The 20,652-nt window shown below is 33.1% G+C and overlaps 1 protein-coding gene across 1 annotated transcript; it reads right to left on the bottom strand.

Moving 5' to 3' along the window:
- Window positions 1–1,239: 1,239 nt before the first annotated feature.
- Window positions 1,240–4,447, bottom strand: LOC124943812 (putative receptor-like protein kinase At3g47110). The gene is made up of 2 exons (XM_047484285.1): window positions 1,779–4,447; window positions 1,240–1,705 (listed from the first exon to the last, which is right to left on the bottom strand). The coding sequence occupies exons 1-2, from the start codon at window positions 4,432–4,434 to the stop codon at window positions 1,365–1,367; spliced, it is 2,997 nt and encodes a 998-aa protein (XP_047340241.1). The 5' UTR covers window positions 4,435–4,447; the 3' UTR covers window positions 1,240–1,364.
- Between the last annotated feature and the right edge of the window lie 16,205 nt (window positions 4,448–20,652).

The following is a 20,652-nucleotide window of genomic DNA, read 5'->3' as shown; positions in this document are numbered from 1 at the left end:
GATTGAAGATTGCATGTTCTATAATATAAGCTATAAACAACCGTCTCAAGAAATCATTAATAATAAAATTTAATAATTATGTTATAAAATTTAATGTTAATAAAATTATAAGTTTAATTTAATTTAAAAAAATTAAAATAGTGAAATAAAATAATTATAAAGTAAAAAATAAAACATAAAAATATTAAAATTTAGAATAGTTAAATTTAAATAATAATTAATTAAAAATCATATATATATATATACAAAAATTAATCAAAATTGTTGTGTATAAAGGTTGGAAAAAAAATTGTTTCTTTTGAATTTTAGCACGCTTAATATGAATTGTCATATAAGGGTCGCCGAAAATATATTTTATTGTAGTGTAATTACAAATAGTATTTAAATGATATTAGATTACAGTTCATAAATTACATTATATTTTAGTTGAGTTTTATAAAATATTAATGTTTAGTGTAAAATAAATTACAGTTGAGTATATACGACGTTACACTTCAGTTGATTAGAAACGTTACACTTCAATTCATTAGAAAGTACACTTAGGTTTATCAATCAATTATACTTCAGTTTTTTAGAATTTATATTTCAGTTTAAAAACTCATTATAAATAAGTATTTTTACAGTTCATTATCATCACTTTAAAAAGAACAATCATCTGGTTTATAGTCTTCAGGGCTGGCCTGGGGTAAGCCCGGCAAGCCCTCGGGCTAGGGCAGCCCACTCCCCAGGGCAGCCCATTTATTAAAAATAGTAAGGTTTTAATTAAATATATTGTAATTTTGAACGTAAGATATTTTAGTCTAGTGGTTCTAGATAAAAAATTTAAAACCTTTGTTTTGGTTATGAGTTCAAACTTCACCAAAACCATTTTTTTATTAAATTTTTTAACTCGACCTAGGGCAACAAAAAAATATCGAACTTTTTTCTAACGGGGGCTGGGGCAGCCCAAAACTCGGGGCCGGCTCTGATAGTCTTTCAATAGCTTTTTTTAATAGCGAAGGGAGTCTCGTTTCTCTTCCACTACTCAAAATTGAATTGTATTTTTTGTTTTAATTTGTGCAACATTCTATTTGAATTGGATTTCTTATTAATACTCTCATTTTTTTATGAATCTATTCATTTAACTTTGAATATTGACATCTTTTGAATAGACACTCTAATTATAATAATTACAATATTGCATCTATTTTACGGCTCTCTACCAGACCAAAGAGTTGCATGATGATATATTTTGATCTTATTTTCTTTTAAGTAGACAAAACTAATTTCCACATAAGAGTTCATCAATGATGTAATTTATTATATGCTTAACAAGGGTACAATTACAAAAACAAAATTAAAGTTGAAAGTAAAACTTTTTATGTTCACTTGAACATGGCCTTTTTAATATGTTGCAACTCCCTAACAACATCGGTCATGTTCATCCTATTTGGGGGTAGCTCTTCCGAGCAAGCCAAACCAATCTTCACAATTGCGATCAGACAATTGTCCCTCTGACCATTATCAATGTCACATTTTAAAATTATTGGATCCATTACAATCTCAATTGCGTTTCCTGTTAAGACTTGACTAGCAAAGTTACGAATGTTAAGACCATTTGCAAACATCAAATCGGTAGGTCTCTTTCCCGTTAACATCTCTAGCAACAAAACCCCGTAACTGTAAACATCTCCTTTCATCGACATCTGACTTCCAATACCGTACTCTAATTAAGATTAAGAAATAAATTAGGCCAACAAAAATTAAAGACATGATGTGTTCTACTATGGTTAACATACCTGGCGCTGCATATCCAACTGTGCCCATCACTCCCATCGAACTACTGTGATGGGAAATACCCATTTCTGGATGATAAAGTCTGGCCAGTCCGAAATCTCCAACATGTGCAACCATTTGTTGGTCAAGTAGGATGTTACTTGGCTTCAGATCACAATGAATAACCGTGGGTTCACACTGATAATGAAGATAATCGAGTGCAGAAGCCACATCAATCGCAACTCTTAAACGCTGGAGTAGATTAAACTCAGGTCTACTAGTTTCTTGAGATGGGTGCAACCATTTCTCCAGATTCCCATTCATCATGAGTTCGTAAACTAGAGCTTTGAATTCGTTACCTTGAAAATCAATGCTTGAACAACATGTTACGATCTTGACGAGGTTCCGGTGTCTAATGTTCTTTAACGCTTTACATTCTGCAATGAAGCTCCTCGTGGCACCTGGGTTTACAAGGTTAAGTACTTTGATTGCAACATCTCCGATCTGATCAAGAACTCCTTTGTAGACGAATCCGAAACCGCCAGCACCAATCAAATTGTTGGAAGAGAACCCATCCGTTGCATTGAGGAGCTCGCCGTAGGATATTTGCACGAAAGACTCCTTGGGCAGCAATTCCAAAGTGGTGGTGGATTCCTTTTTCCTTTTCCACAAGTAAAACACCAAGCTTGAAATTAGGATTAGTATTCCTAATATTGAAGTACCCACGATTGCATAGATGCGTTTGGATGAAAAGAAGAAGTTACGATTCAGTTTCTTGACAGGACATCTCGGAAGTTGTAGAGAAGGTATTCCGCCGCATAGCTTATCGTTCCCATACACGGATACTGCACTTGAGTTTGCAAAAGCCCCGTGTAAAGGCACTTCTCCATTGAAATCATTGAAGGACAAGTTAAGGTTGATCAAAGGAAGTTTCTCCAAAAAAGCTGGGATTTGTCCCGATAGATTATTGCTCGACAGGTCAATGATTTGAAGTCCTCTCATGAATTCCATCGACATGGGAATAGATCCTTGGAGCATGTTTCCTTCCAGGAATAGGAATTCGAGGCTGGTGCAACTGCTTATACTACCAGGAATCTCTCCGGACAAGTCATTATTGTTTGATATGTCTAACGCCACCAAACTTTTGAGTTCTCCGATCTCTGAAGGAAGTGGGCCGGACAGATTATTGTCAGATAAGTCGAGAAAAATTGATAGAGATGAAATTTGGAAAAGCTCTTTGGGAATGGTTCCACTCAAGTTGTTTTGATGAAGATCCAATGATATTAATCTTTTGCAGTTGCCAAAACTGGAAGGTATCGTCCCCTCTAGGTTATTGTTCATGAAATCGAGCTCATTCACCAAAGAAAGATTCCCAATGGAATCCGGAATAGTACCCGAAAGCTGATTTAGACTAAGGGAAAATCTCTGCAACTTTTGAAGTTTACCTATGGTACTAGGTATCGGCCCAGTGAATCTGTTTTCAAACAAGCTTAACAAAGACAAGTTAACAAGGTTTCCAATGGTTGGAGGAATCCTGCCATGCAGTTGGTTTAAAGAAAGTGAAATCTTTTCTATATTTGATGATAGATTCCCTACAAAATCGGGAAGCACTCCTCTAAACTGGTTGCTAATTGTGCCGAATATTTTCAAACTGCTGCAATTAGTAAGCGACTCGAGGAAATGCATTTCGTCAAAATCCCCACTCCCTAAATTGTTATAAAGTAAAGTAAGACTCACGAGATTCACTAGTTTACTGAAATCAACTGTCAGTTTCCCACTGAATTCGTTATAGGAAAAAACTAGATTCACGGCTTTGGTAATATTCCCTATTGAATTTGGAAGTTGTCCGGTAAAGCTGTTATGTTGGAGTTCGAGCAATTTCAAATGCGGGAACATGTTGCCAAAGTAGGACGGAAGACTCCCGTGAAGATCATTATATGATAAAGATAAAACATTCAAGTTGGAGAGGTTATACAATGATGAAGGGATCGTACCAGAGATCTGATTACCAGCCAATCCAAGTTGTACGAGGTTCTTTAGTCGCCCCAAGTTATTTGGAATAGTTCCACTAAAGTGATTATTTGTAACAGATAATGTTTCAAGAGAAGTGACATTGCCCAGAAATTTTGGAATTCCTCCAGTTAAATTGTTAGAAGGTACAGAGATCACCTTGAGCATCGACAAGGAGCTAAATTCTTCGGGGATGGTTCCCACCAGATTATTGAACCCAATCCATAGTTCCACGATGTTAGAGCATCGCGACAGGCTGGCAGGAATCCTGCCCTGAAAACTGTTCCTTTGAAGCGTCAATACTTTCAGCCTGTACAAGCCACCTATTTCGTTAGGGATTTCCCCATGGAAAGTATTGTTGTCTAGCCACAGATATCTAAGAAAGGTGAGATTTCCTACATGAGGAGACAAGGTGCCCGACAAACCCAAAGAGTTTAGATTGAGGAGAGTGACCCTCTTGTGCCTTTTACCGCAGACCACGCCTTCCCAATTGCAGAAATGAGAAGACTCATTCCATGAACTCAAAGCTCCTCCACCAAAAGGGTCGAGGATCTTGGACTTCATAGCCAATAATGCAGCATGATCAGTTTCGTTATTATTATTAAGATCATCAGTAGTAATGATTAGTATGAGGAGTGCCAATTGTTGTAGCACCAACCAGAACCTCATTTTTGGAAGTGTAAGAGTATGCATGCATCACACATCATAGAGCAGACTATGGTAATAAATACTAAAAGCATTTCAATTTTTAATTAGAAGTTTTTTACACGAAACAAAGTAAGATGGGGAAGACTTGACTTTTGACTAATTGGAAATTTGGAATAACAAGAGAAACTATATGCATGTGTTGATTTGTTGACATAGAAATTTTGAAATCACAACCACACATGAAGGCAATGCATAAGGTAAGGTAAGGTTGATCAATTTAGACAGTATACATCACGTTTTCTTGAAACAATGTTAAGAGAATTGACCAACTCAAACTTTGATCAGGGGAAATTTATTTTAACTTTAATTTGAAAATATATAAATTAAAATTAATAATACTTAATTAAATAATTAAAATAAAATAAAATAAAATTTAAATTTTATATATTAAAATAGCACATATATTTTTTATTTATTTTATAAATACAATATATATATATATATATATAATTAAAACTAAAAATATTAAATTAAATCATTCAAATAAATATTATATATTAAAATAAAATATTATACACTAAAATAGAAATACATTACATAAATTTTAAAATAAAATATATTAAAATAAAATATATTAAATAAAAATTAAAATAAAATATTTTATTTTAAAGTAATATATATATATATATATATAATAAATAGAAAATATATTTACAAAAATGAATACAGAAAACGGCCTATAAAAAATAAAAATTTATATAGAGATTTTTGTTATCGTGGAAAATAGAGTCAATATAATTTTCTATTTTATATTGTGTTATTTTGTTTGACATTCTACCTATATTGCAAACAATATATTGAATCCAATTTATAAATATGTACGAGGTTAATCCAATATTTAATTAAACTTATTAAACGTTTTAACTCGTGAATAATTGAAAAATGTATGGTATTCTCATTGTTGATAAAGACATGAAGAAGAAGATGAAAACAATGCTGGGTCAAAGTTTGTGTATTCAAACTTAAATGAGTAACGTTTAAAAAGTGAGAGTTTATGGACGAAAAATAAGAATATTATTTTATTTTATATAATATTTATTATATATTTTATTTTCTATATAAACGTATTTGAATGAATTGAAAGAATGAATTGAAAGTTAAAAAAAGAGGGTTAAGAAGGTGGAATTCAAATTTTAACTAAAATCGAATTGAAAACAAATCAAAATTAACCTATTAATCAAACCAAATGACCATGATTTATGAAATTGTTATACTAAACTCAATGGTCGGTTCATTAGTATAGTGGCGGTCAAACCGTCAAATCAAATTAGTGTCTTTTGATTCCTTAGGTACCGATCTCTCGTCTATTTGGTGAAAGAATAAACTGATTGAATCGTCTATAACATTCTTCTAACCGATCATTAAATAAAAATAAATTTTTTGATATTTTTTTCAAATTAATTTCAACAGTAAGATTGTATATTTCGATGTACAAACCGACCAAACCAAATAAAAAATAAACTTATATTTTTTAAAAGTTTTGTTTATTATTGTTAATAAATTTCTAAATGATCACTTTTATTTTCAAAATACAATATTACTTTATTTATTTATTTATTACTTTATTTTAATTAGATAATTTAGCTATTCAAAAATTAACTTAAAAAAAAGTGACAATCTCTTACAAATTTATAAAAACGAACTTTTAAGTTTTCTTAGCAATATTTGTTTTACTCAAACCGAAATTCCCTTCGTGGACGAATCCTTATGTTATTATCACAAATATTTGTGTTACTCAAGCCGACATTCTCGCTTCCACTTCATATACTAATGTTCGCGCACTCGCATATAATAATTACTTTTAGAGGGATTCAAACTCTGGTCTTAAGTATGAAATATTAACGCTTTAACTTCTAGATCACTTATGATTGTTGAAATAATTTTATAATTTTGTGTATGTATATATAATTTGTAAATTATATTTTGAAAAATTATATATTATATAAAATTTTTATACTCATACAAAAACAAATATAATAAAAATAATTATACCTATCATAATATTAAAAAAAAAAATAGTTAATAATAATATTTGAATTATCAGCTGTCCAATAATTTAGATTTATATATATATATATATATTTTGAGAATTGGGCTGCCCTGGAAAAAAAATAATTTGATGTCTTAATTTTAGTTAAAACAAATTGTTAAATTTTTTTTTTTTTTAGATTTGAATTCATGACCAATTAAAATTATTTTTTTTTTCAACTTAAAACACTAAGATATACAATAATATGTTAAAAAAACTAATAAATTTAACTAAACTTAGTATTATTTTTATTAAATGGGCTGCCTTTAATAGTATAAGACACAATAAATAAATATTTTAAAATTATTATAATTTTGTTTGAATTTATTTTGTTTTACATATTTTATCTTAATATTAAATAAAAATCTTTCCGTTAATAATAATATTCAAATTAACAATATGTTAGAACATCGCGACAGGCTGGCAGGAATCCTGCCCTGAAAACCGTTACTTTGAAGCGTCAATACTTTGAGCCTGTACAAGCCACCTATTTCGTTAGGGATTTCCCCATGGAAAGTATTGTTGTCTAGCCACATATATCTAAGAAAGGTGAGATTTCGTAGAATGGGCTATTTAAGAAAATAGTATTTATCTAAGAAAGGTGAGATTTTATACTAGAGTTTCTGGGAAAAAAAAAGTGATTCGTTGTCTATTTACGTTCGGAAAAAGGCTTTCGCGTTATGTCTTTTGCGCCCGCCTAAGGACGGTTTTTTAAATCTTTCTAAAATAAACAAAGTCTAGCTTCTATAAATCTAATTATAACATTCCTTATCTTTAATTAGTAGTCTAGGGGTCCTAAATGAGGATAGTCTTTAAATAATTGTACAAATCATTTAAAGAAAGCGTGTACCTGTTACGTTGATGTTCAGATTAAACAAAACCTGAAAATATTAGAGGAGAATGTTAGAATAAATTCTAAACGAGCCTTATCCAAAACATTGGTTTAGGCGATATCCCAAAAATGTGAAAATGTCGTTTTCTGACCTTTCAGGATTATTTGAAAATGAGTTTTGGAGTCCCAAAATTACGAAAATAACTTTGAGTTTTGAAAAGTGGAACCAAACAGGCCTTAAGACCGGAGTCCTAGGGTCTGGGTTCGTTTTGGCTGATGTAGGCTCGGTCGGGCTCGATTTAGACTAGGGCGGGCTCGATTAAGACTAGGGTGGTTCGATCCTATAAGATGAGGCTAGACTTAATCGTCGGTCCTAGGCTAGGGCTAGGGTTTGGTTTTATCGGTCCTAGGCTAAGATGAGGCTAGGCTTAATCTTCAGTCCTAGGCTAGGGCTAGGGTTTAATTTTTTCGGTCCTAGGCTAAGATGAGGCTAGGCTTAATCGTTGCTCCTGAGCTAGGGCTAGGGTTTGGTTTTGTCGGTCCAAGGCTAAGATGATGTTAGTTCCTAAGATTGGAAACATCGGTCGTAGTGTTAAGGCTAGGGTTTGGTGTTGTTGGTCCTAGGCTAAGATGAGGCTAGGGGATGACGGTCATAAGTTAGGTGTTAGGTTTACCGGTCCTAGGTTAAGTGTCAATGTTAGTTTTACCGGTCCTAGGTCAAGCGGCAAGGTCAGTCCTAGGTTAATTTGGTCTAGGTTTAGTTTGACCGGTCCTAGGTCAAGTGGCAAACTAATTTTTTTAAATCTTGATTCAAGATGATTTGATCGGTTTTCTTTCAACAAAAAGCTCACACATGAATGATTCTTAAAAAAGAAATCATACAATCAAGCACAAGAACACGATCAAACTGATCGAACAATAAAATTTACAGAAATTCAAAATTTTCAATTACAAATCAAAATTCAAGGCTTCAGGAATCATACCAACAACTGGAAAACATTCATGGACAGTGTTGGAAGCGATCCAGAAGCCTGGATCGAAGGTTGTATCACTGCAGAAAATTTTGACAAAAAATGTTCTTCGCCGGAATCTGCAAGTCTTCAATCGGGTTGAATTAATGTGTAATTTGTGGAAATTGTTTGATGATCGGTAGTGGAAGGATAGGGAGTATTTATAGTAGGGGAAGGTCGACTGAGAAGGGTTAATTTGAGACGAATTAACCTCCGGCAAGCTTATCTCTAAAATCATATATGTCAGCTGGCAGCCTTATCTATAGCGGGATAAGGCTTCTAGATAGAGGGTTATCGTAGGCGCCAACAAGAGGAACATGTAGGCGAAAAAATCAAGGGATTTGATCGTCGCTTGTAGTCGAAGCTATAACTTCTAGAAGATTGGATGTCGGCGACCCCTACATCCCAACGAAGAAGACGAACAAAACAGCGTCGTTTCATGTAATGGGATGCCGAGTTACGTTTACTTCCATCAACGGTTATCCTGGTTGACTAACAGGGTTAGTCTGTCCAGTTAGTTGATTCAGTGCGGACGTGCGTGCGTGGCTCTACTACATCCAGCTGCGTGGGAGCGTCTGGGCTATTGAATGAGATTTGGGCGCTCATCTGATGATTCAGAATCATGCTGCAGAGATTAAACATAATTTCAGCTACACAGGATTATGCAATTATATTTTTAATTAAAAGGTTATTAAAAATCGATTTTTAATCTCTTTTAAATCTATTTTTTCACCAAAAATATTTCTAGAATCATAATAACAATTATGAGCATATTTTATTTGTTTGGGAATTTTGGGGTATTTTATTTAATTGGTTTAAGTAATGAATTAAACATAATTTATGATTAAATCACAATTAAATATTTGTATCCCTTTCTTGGTCTAATTTGGGTAATATATACAAATATTTTATCCTAAAATTATTTTTGGAATTTTGAAAAGTTTCCTTAATTATGGTTTAATTATCACAATAATTAATCTTTAATTATGTTTTAATTCCTTCTCTAAGTTATTTTGAATATAAAATCCAAAATATTGTTTTAATATTATTAAACATAATAATATTATTTTGAAAATAGGGTAAGTTAAATTTAATGCTTACGGTTATAAATGACAAACAAGCATGTATAATTTTTAGTTAATTGTAGTGTGGCGGTCACATTTAAATAAATAACAAAACATGTATAAAATTTAAAAGTGTTGAGATCTAAATCGAACTTTTGACCTCAAGGTTAAGAGTATTGTGCTCTATCAATTGAGTTAGACCGACTAATTATAGTAGCGCCGTTAAATTCTTAAAAAAAGTATAATTGTTATTTCTACCTAATAGAAAACCACAAAATTTGTTCCCTTTACCTAAATTTTAAGTATTGCATTCTACCGTTTAGAATAAAGAGACTAGTTGTTAATGTTCATCAAGGTTTCAAATCATTCACCCAAAAGTTAAAGTATTGTACTCTACCACTTGAACTTAAGAGACCATTGTTAACATCCACTAAGGGCTTTTGATAATTCGACCACAAGGTTTGAGCCTTGTAATCTACAAATGGTCATGTATTTTTTTTGGTTAGTCTAAATATATTAGGTGGGATAGGAGAGGAAAATTGGGAGAGGGAATGAGATAGAGGATGACGTGGCATCACGTCATTGGCTGGAAAAAGGGAAAATTGACAGCCCTAAAGATCACTTTTCATTATCACACATCGACATATTAGTCAACCATGCTATCGGTCATGACTGTTATTATTTATGGACATATTTTCAAGATACAATCAAATCTTGATGGCCTCGTAAGACAAAGAAAAGACCATGTTCATGATAGAAGTGAGTATTTTCTGTTATCGTGTCGTGCCTTTTAGTCTCAAGAACGCGGGAGCAATACATAAAAAGGAAGCCATCATGAACCTTCATGACATGATCTACAAGGAAATGGAATTCTATGTTGAAGATATGATCATCAAATCGATGGATCGACAAGGACATGTCCAAAACCTTGAAAAAATCATACAAATGATTAGGAAATATCAACTACTTCCTTTCTTCATTTCTTCTTCTCTCCTCCGACCAGTAACGACGCTTCCCCTCCCCGCGATTATCCCCGACTCCCCAAGAAATGCTTCCCCTCCCCGCGAAAATCCCCGACTCCCTAAGAAACACCAAATGCTTCCCTTCCCCTTATGACGACTTCAGTATTCATCAGCATTCAGCCGACGTCTTCAACGCATCCTATATTCATGTGATTTTTTGTTTTTTCGTCATTTTCTCTTGCATGCAGAGTATGAATGGTTTTAGGTTTTAGGGTGAAATATAGTTTGTGTGGATAGTTTGAAATGGTGTGAATTTGTATATTACATTGACGCAAACTGACGCAAGTCGACGCAAACTATACTTTGAATCTGTGTTATATAATCATTGGTGCACTTCGATGTAAATTGCACTTTGCGTCAACGCAAACTGCACTATGCGTCAACACAAACTGCACTTTCTAGCACCACTACAACAAAAAAGACTTTCGGCGACGCTTAAAAAGACTTCTGCCAACCTTTAAAAGCGTCGCCAAAAAGATCACCGACACTTATTTTTGCGTCGCCATAAGCAGGGTGGGCGCAAGTTATAGAAACTCTTAATTAAGTGTCGGTAACCTTAATTTAAGCGTTGCTAAAAGTCTTTTTAATTTTTAACAATTATTTTATATTATAATATTAATTTGTTTTTTTTTAACAATTTTATCTGAATATTTTTATTATTGTTTTAAAATTAAATAATTATTAAAAAAAATATTTCATACTAATTATTGACAATTTTAATTATAACCAAATTAACATAAATTCTCTCAACAAAATTATATTATAAAATTATCTCATAAAATCATATAATAGTCAAAACGATCTCAAACAAAGTAATTTTAAACAACAAATATGAAATAAAAAATTGGAAATAGATTATTTTTATATACTTGATCTTCTTCTTGGCCTTCACTACAATTATGTAAATGAATATTATTTTTAAGATAAGAAATAAAAAAAAAGTATATTGATGTAAATTAAATAAATATAGACAAAATTGAAAAAAAACAAAATTGGTTGTTATGTTCACATTTCTTCTTTCTTTGCCATTGACAACTCGAGAATAAATATTTTAGTCAGTCATCAATACCATCAAAAGAAAAAACTAGATACAAATGATTAACAAAAGAAAATATGCTCATATTTCAGACAATATAAAGGAAATGCGTAATAACAAAAGAATAAAGGCATGAATACATTTATACCGTGAATCTTGAGGAAATAGGATCGATAAACAATACCTGCATTAAATAAGCTCCAAATAGGCATACAATTCTAAAATATTTTAAACTTAATTAGTAAAAATGTGGCATGAAAAGCAGATTACGAACTAAATTAACTTACACGATCATTCAGGAACCAAACCAACAATATATATTCCATTAATCGATACTATCTTCGCACAACCAGACAAATATCTTAAAGATGTAACCTACTAAAAATATAAAAGGATCTTCACATACTGAATTCAATAATTGTCATCATGATGCAGGGTTTTTAGGTGACTCACATAACCACAAGTTCTAACTTTATCCGGTCTATCAGGTCCCTGCAAAAATAATCAAGGACGGTTTTCGATCAAGTTTAAAAAAGATGAATACGACTAAAGGCTCACCTGAAATCCATTGAGATCACATGACACAGACACTATGAGTGAGCAATTGAGCTGAGAACCAATTTTCAACATTCTAATGGATACACCAGTGTGGGGGTTCTTTTCATTAAGTTAATAATCAGAAAGGAAAAGGAGATAAATGACATTTTTTCACCAAATAATGAAAAGAAATCTTACCAACAACATCAATAGTCATGCTCGAGGTATAACCAATGAAAAAACATGCGGGATAACCTAAAAGAAGTAAAACCATATAAAACCATTAAGTTACATATATAGAGATGAACAATCTTTTTGTTACTTTTTCTAATAATAATACGAATAATGTTTATCCTCTATACCAAGACCAAGCAAAGTCTGATAGGCATTTGTATTATTGATGGCTTAATGCCTCAAAAGAATTTAAAAAACATAATAAATAGATAACGATAAGAGTTAACACATCAAAAGTTTCACCTTCAATCTTGTTAACTACAAGTCATACTACAATGTAATGGTCCTCTGCAATTCTGAATGAATAAGGGGAAATAAAATAATGGGGTTTCATTCCTTAATATGTTTTGTTTCATATGAGCCTAGTTTACAAATGGAAACATAATCAATAAACAAACCAGGCAGCCAAAACACCGGGGTTGGTCATGGTTGAAAATTATTGAATCACAAAGCTGGTCCATAAAAATGAAGAACACAATGAACCTGAAGTAACATAGGAAATCCAAGACAGAAAAGTGACGCAATACTAGTTCTCCTTTAATTGCCAAAAAAAATATATATAAGCACTAACTTTTCAAAAAAAAAATATTGAAGAAGCTAAGAACTTCAGTTAGATATTTTTAATAAACTACAGATATTGGTTGCAGAAACTTAAAAGAACAAATAACTATGATATTTGACATTCCAATTCTAAACTACCTGATAATATAGTTTCAGAATTAATATGTACTTGCAAGAGAGATCCACACTTCTCTTAAAATGGTCACAAGAGCCGTAAAAGGCTTTATATGGGTAGCTTAACAAACACTCTTGAAAATCAATCTGTTTGAAGCAAAAGTAATGATATCATTGGTTAACCTTAAAGAATCCATACACTTTTATCTTGCATTATATCCAACAGACTAAACATGCAATAAATCAATATAGATAGATAGGAAAGTGGTTAGGGCCGGTAGCCAGAAGATTAGAGTATACAACTATATTGATATATATGTATATTGTTAATGCAAACACAACTATTGCTTGAAACTCATACTGAAATTAGAGATTGCTTCATCCATCACCTTCAAGGCTCTTAAAATGGAATTTAATTCATGGTAGAAAGAAAATAGTATCATGTTCTATTTTAATGCCATGGATTGAACCATTATTCAACTTTCTTCACTAATAAAATCAGTCATCGACATTTATGAATTATATCAACTTTTATTCATTTTTGCAATATTGGCTCAACATTTATAATATATTACTGAAGCCATTAATAGCCATCAAGTTTATCCCAAAAATTTACAACCTATAAAAAAATAAAGGAAACAAAACAAAATGGGAAGGAGTGTGTATATATGTGAAAAACCCACAACAAAAACTACCTTATCTTAATGCTAGAATGATTTCTCTTCCCCTTGACAGAAAGAATGAGGCTATCAACTATAATTTGTAAAAGGATTGCAGATGAGATGAGAATAGTCTAAACCTTGAGTGGGGATAAAACAGATTCAATTCATTACTCCAAATAATACATAATCTACTATTTATAAGATACTAACTCATTAATCTACTAACTTACTCTACTAATTACCATACTACCTCTATAATACTACTAATGTTACATCTAGTCAGATTCAAGTTCTATCTAGCAAGTAACAACTCAAGAGTTATTTCCGAGTATCCTAACTAGTTTCAATAGTTACTAGAACAAATCCTTGTAGCGGTCCAATAAAATGAAAAAGCATGTAACGAAAATAAATAAGTACACATCATTGTTAAGAAAGTTCCATGTTCCAAAAAGAAAGCAAACATACAAAAAAAACTATGAATTTGGAACAAAATTTTTAAGAGAAGTGCATTAAAAATTATCACCGTGTTAAAGAAGCATATTGCAACTTTATCGTAAGAACTATTAATAATCTGAGTCTTCTGAGTAACACAACTAATGGAACCATGAAAAGGAGTTTCATCACTTTTATTTTCCTGAATATAGTGTGAAAGAAACTTTCAGTTACAGTAATCATGTAACTCAGTTGATATTTAATAACAAGTTTTTTTCTTCATTAATATTGTTGTTCAAATGGATTGACTATTACAGTATCCTTGTGCATCTAAAATTCCTAAAGCTGAGAACTGTGTTATATAATTTGGAATGCCATAACTATACAGAATGACTAGAGACATGCTTAACACTTCCAACAAAAATGCTAGAAGATTCATTTCACATTCCATATATGAATGTTTTTACGCCCATGTACTTAAATAGAGGGTTCTCGGTTCCTAACCCTTATACAGGTGGTGCTGAACATTTTGGGAGAGGCGTCAATCAGATAAACCACCAGTTCTTTCTTTGCCTCGTTACCCTATTTTTCAAATGTCAAAATGAAAAGCATCAACACATGAATGGAGAAAATTGCATCAAAGGATATCAAACAGACAACACAAAAGCATCAGCCATGAGAGCGGAGGCGAGCTGGGTTCTAGAGACCAAAAAGTTGCAGAAATCTATGTGGAATGTCTAAAAAATGTTGTTCTAGTTTAAACAGATGCCTCTAAAAAGTTGCTAAGGTCTCTCATTTGCATAGTCTATACACAATTGTTTCGAAGCTATTCTTTTGGAAATAAAAGGGATAACATATAATGACATCACTCTAGTGGCTATTATAGAAATTTATCTAAATAGTTGTAAGCATCTCAATGCCATATATATAAAGAAAATAATTAAGAAGATAAGATTATAAACATGTTAGCTCTTGACTATGCTTGCGGATATGGAGGTGCAGAGTGTTCTTCCCTTCAACAAGGTTCTAGTTGATGTAACTCAAACCATAATATATTTCATCAAATTAAAATCGAGGAATATGAATCAAAACAAAACGAATAAAAATAATTAGGAACAGAACATCAATGTACTCTTAAATTGAACCTCGATTTTCATTTTTTTGTCTACATTTTACAGTGCACATGTTCAGTTCAAATCTAAAATCAACAATGACGAATAAAGAAATATAAGAAGAAGAAGAAGAAAGGAGACGCACATGTTGAGAAATGAATTGTTCAATATGTAACTGTAGCCATTGGATCTGTAACAAAATATGCTCACCGAGAACGTGAAAGAACAACAACAGTTATTCGACAGAAATGAATATTCAAGAAACGGATGAACTAAATCTTTAAGACGCTTTCTAGAACCTAGAAGTTGTTATAGGTGAGGTCGTTGTCAGATGTCATGGCGGTGTTCATCGGCGGCAAAGAATCGGCGATATCGGATCGGACGTAGAGTATCGATCGTGATTCAAGATAGTGGCTCTAAAGCAACGTATTCAATCTGCTAAAATATTTAACATTAGGAGCTTTGTCATGGTAAATCTCATAGGCGTTTTGTTAAATCTTTTATTAATTATTGACCGGTTTTTAGTATGACATGATGTGTTAATAGGCTCTGCCCAAAGCTTTTGAGCCACTCTAGAGTCGGCTATCATTGATCTAGTCGCCTCCTTAAGGGTTCTATTTCTCCTTTTATTCAAACCGTTTTGTTGTGGGGTTCTGGAACTAGACAACTCGTGTCTAATACCGAACTCCTCAAAGTAAGAAGATAAAGTCCTGTTAGTGAACTTAGTACCCTTATCATTTTGAATTTTATTAACACTTACTGATTTCTCATTTTGTACTCTTTTAAGCATCTTAATCAAATTAGGAGTAGCTTGATCTTTAGAAGCTAAGAAGATAACCCAAGTAAACCTAAAATAGTCATCAATAATTACTAAGGTATATTCCATGCCTCCTAAACTGGTTACCTTAACTGGACCGAAAAGATCCATATGTAAAAGTTCTAAACATCTTTCAGACTGAATGTTACATTTACTTTTAAAAGTTGACTTGATTTGTTTGCCTATCTGGCAAGCAGAACAAACATTGTCTTTAGAAAACTTAAATTTAGGAATACCTTCAACTAGCTATTTGGAGCATATAGAGTTAATAGTCTTAAAGTTTAGATGATTAAGTCTCTTATGCCAAAGCCAGTTTTGATCGTTCTTAGCTATCATGCAAATGGAATTAGGTGATTTGTTTTCCCATTTAACTTTATAGACATTGTCTATTATATGCCCTGTCAACAAAGTACTTCATTGTTGATCCTTAAATAAGCATGCTTGCTTATGAAATGCAACAATATATTATATATCACACATTTGACTTATACAAAGCAGAGTATAGCACAGATTTTCAACAAGTAGCACGTTGTTTATAGTGAGGTTACCATGGACAATCTTACCCTTGCCCACCGTCTTACCCTTGGAGTTATCACCGAATGTGATTTTTGATCCAGATTCCTTCACAACGTTGGTTAGAAGCTTGATGTTTCCAATCATATGCCTTGAGCATCCACCGTCCAAGTATCATTATGGGTCCTCCAGGCTTCTGACATGTTTAACCTGCAAATCAAACTATTTAGACCTTTTGGTACCCATATTTAATTGGGCCAACGGTTGATCAGTCATTTGAAATCCATACTTATGTTATTTTGATGAACCTCTTAGTGTTAGTCTTAATGAATCTACTTACATTAGGCTTGACATCTCTTTGTCTGCTTTTAGATGAGTCATAATATTTTGAGGATGGGTTTTGATGATACCTCCATGGTCTCTTGTCATGTTTATGTCCAACCGACCGACTGACTTTCCTTCTCTCAAGACTAAGCCACCGTGACTTGTCAGTTGGCTCAACATATTTTAGTTTCTTTTTAGTTACTAACTCATTTGTATCGTGACTTGCTTGAGTATCGGTTAAGGTACCCTTGACAAAACTTATGGAAGGAAGTTTGCCTTTCTTGGGTTTTAATTCTTTCCATGACTTGTCTGGGTTGCTATTGTCATAGCCTAGTCCAAATTTGCAGTTGGTCGGCCTTTGATGACTCGTCATCTGATTGACTGCATCCCTAGACTTAGTTCATACAGCTATCACATAGTTGGTTCTCTCGTTTTCTTAGTCAACATTTGAACTGTCTCCTTGAGTTTTTCATTCTCAAAAGATAGTTCATCTGTTTCTAGGATTGTGTTGTCTGGTTGAGTTGAAATAAGGACGGACAATTTCTTGTACTCAATGACCATGTCATTGAGTGTAGTAACCAAGTCGCCTCGAGTGAACTCTTCGGAGGCAAGGCCATGAAGAACCTGACTTCTTCATTGTCACTGAAGTCGGAGTCACTTTGAGCCCACTTGCTTTTTCTATCCTCTACCACCATCTCTTTCTGATCCCTATTGTGATTGGATGATTTATGATCCTCCTTATGTTTCTGATCAGCTGGCTTCTTGTCGTATCTCCTTGGCTTTCGGAATTCTGACTTGTAATGACCTAAAGTATCACAGTTAAAACAACAAAGGTTAGCCTTATAATCATTAGAGTTGTTGTTGTTTTGGAAAGATGAGTTAGATTGATTCTTCTGCGTGAATCTTCTAAACTTCTTGATGCGTAAGGTCATCGCATCTTCGCTGAACTGCTCAGCTGACTTGATGGGTTTAGGGACTGTTGGCTCCACAGATGACACAAACGCCCTAGTTACGTTTGAGGATGATGGATCATCTTCATTCCTTGAGTTCATCTCGAACTCATAAGCTTTCATATCATCAAACATGTCATGCAACTACATCTTGTGGAGGTTTCTGGACTCCCTCATCACGGTTGTCTTAACCTCCCAGGCACTAAGAAGAGACTTCAACGCCTTGACTATTATTTCCATGTTTCCATAAATCTTTCTCAAAATGACAAGTTCATTGACAATGTTGGTGAAGCGTTCGTCGAATTTGTTCATCGTTTCTCCGGGATGCAATTTGATGTTATCAAACTTCTGAGTAGCAACCATGATTTTGTTCTCTTTGGTTTGTCTGTTGCCTTTATTGAGTTGAATGATTTTCTCCCATACTTCCTTGGCGGTGGAACATGCTCTGATTTTTGTAAATGTGTTTTTATCCAAAGTACTGTATATGGAGTTCTTGGCCAAGTTATCGAGGTTGTTCTTTCTTTTATCATCATTGGTTCACTCGCATCTTTCCATCTCAATCTTGATCGGGCCGTTAGTGATGACATACTACATGTCATCATTTTGCGAGGACAAATACACTTGCATGCGTAGCTTCTAATTAATGAAATCTTCACTTCAGAACAGGGGGCTTATTGGAGGCAGACATGATGATATTCGAATGCTTAAGAAAAGAAATTGGCTGCTCTAATACCACTTGTTAGGATCGGGTACAACAATAGAGACGGGGGTCTGACTATGTTGAACTCTTACACACTTCAGTTGATATTAGCTCTGTTAGAAGTTAATATCGGTTTCTATTCTTCACAAGTCGTCACAAACTCTTGAACCGAGTTCAAGTGCGGAAATAATTGTTTAGACTTAGCAGGTGAATGAGATTGAAAGAAAGGAACACACGAGGCAAGAGATTTTATGGATGTTCGGAGTAGAAACTCCTACGTTACCCTTCTTCTCAACCTTGAGAAGGATATTCACTAGAAGATTTGGTTTGAATACAACATTTGTACAAACCCAGTCGGACAACTAGGACTTATACATTGCCTGCTTCTGAACTCCTAGCACACAAACACTCTATTGAACATAAACAAATTATGTCAACTTACAGCACTAAATACTCACACAGAATAGACAGTATGTAATACAACTTTAATACTCTAGCAAACTTGAAAGTTTTTAGGACTTTGAGAGCTTGAGAGAGTAGTGAGAACAATCATTATTTTACTTGTGAAAGTAGTTGATCGTTCAAGAACTAGTAAAAGATGGTTAAAACTTTTTAAAAACTTGTATGGAAAATTGTCTTCTATCTTCTTCTTAAGTATGCAAACTACAACAAACATATAACAGACATATTTACTTCAGAGGACGTCTATCCTAATTTGATTGGTTGAGTTCTAAAATAGTACATTAGGGAGGATCCTCTTTGATCTTGTATGTACTTAGATGATAGTAAGCCAAATTATCATTAATGGATTACGATGTACGAGGAACGTACAACTCAAAAGGTTTGACTTGTCTTGGTTCATAGTAGTCTTTTATATGTCTGATTATGCTGCCGTGTCAGACTGCTCATAACGAATGCTTATTTGGGAACTAAGGTTGATCAGGTACAGGAAATCGTTTATCAAAAATGCCGAACTTGGGAAATACCAGAGGCGCCTTGTGTAGAACCGAAGTGGAAAAATATCGGGAACATTTATCAAAAAACCGATTTGGATAAACTATCGGGTACGCTTCTAGATAAAATATCGGAAGCTTACAAACTATCGGACGCGATCCATATAATACTGAGGATATAAAATACCGGACGTGCTCCAATATAAAACCGAAGCATACAAAATATCGGACGCGTCCTAGTATAAAATACTGATTTCATATAATACCATTAAGTCTCAATATAAAACCGAATATAAAATATCAGACGCACCTTTGTAAAATACCTAAGTCACAAATTATCGGAAGCGTGTTTGTAAAATACTAAAGTCACAAACTACCTGGTGCGTGTTTGTAAAATACCGAAGTCACAAACTACCGGATGCGTGTTTGTAAAATATCGAAGTCACAAACTACCGGATAGTTCCAATATATAACCGATCTTGTATAATACCTCTTTTATAAAACCGACATTTGATCAAATACCGGATTTGATCAACTACTGGACAACTTTTCCTTTCCGGTTTTTTTCAATCTGCACAGAATTGATTTAACACAATTCAGTTCTTTATTTATAGACTTATAGTTAATACTTTTATTTAACATATTTGGAAAATTTTCTAACTTGACGGTATCATAAACAGAGTTAACAAACTCTAAAAACTACCAGGAAAATTCATAATATTATTCTCAATAATCTGGTGCAAGAAAATTCACATTCGAACAGATTTGAATTTTAAGGACTTGTTTGTGTACCCTCATTATATTATATTATATTTGTCTATCGCTTTCGATTTTTTTTTAATTTCATCAATTACTATGAATCTCCTAAATATTTTTTAGGGTCGGAACTAAGCATAGTCCCTTGATAGAAGTAGGTTCAAATCTTTAGACAAACAATACAAGTCTTAATCAAACATAGTGTATCAATCCTTCAGATTTCAAATGACCAACTATTTCAATGTAAAGAAAGTCCATCTAGACGGGCGTGTGGGCCATAGTGTCAAAGTTCTTTTCCACACGTAACCAAACATCGAACCCTTAATCAGAATACACTGATTTTTCTTTCCTGCTTTTTTGAAAAGCAAACTAATGTGACACCTCTAAAGTCAATCAGATCGATCCGCTTAAGTACGCTATTGATCTAAAACATCATTAATGAATTCTATTTTTAGTTTCTCATCTCATTTTAAAGACGAAACAACTTTCGAGAGAGTAATCATCTTGTCTACTTTTACGAG

Source organism: Impatiens glandulifera, chromosome 1, assembly GCF_907164915.1.
Source record: "Impatiens glandulifera chromosome 1, dImpGla2.1, whole genome shotgun sequence".
NCBI classification, from domain to species: domain Eukaryota; kingdom Viridiplantae; phylum Streptophyta; class Magnoliopsida; order Ericales; family Balsaminaceae; genus Impatiens; species Impatiens glandulifera.
The sequence above is the reverse complement of the archived record's forward strand: the minus strand, read 5'-3'. Positions and strand labels throughout refer to the sequence as shown.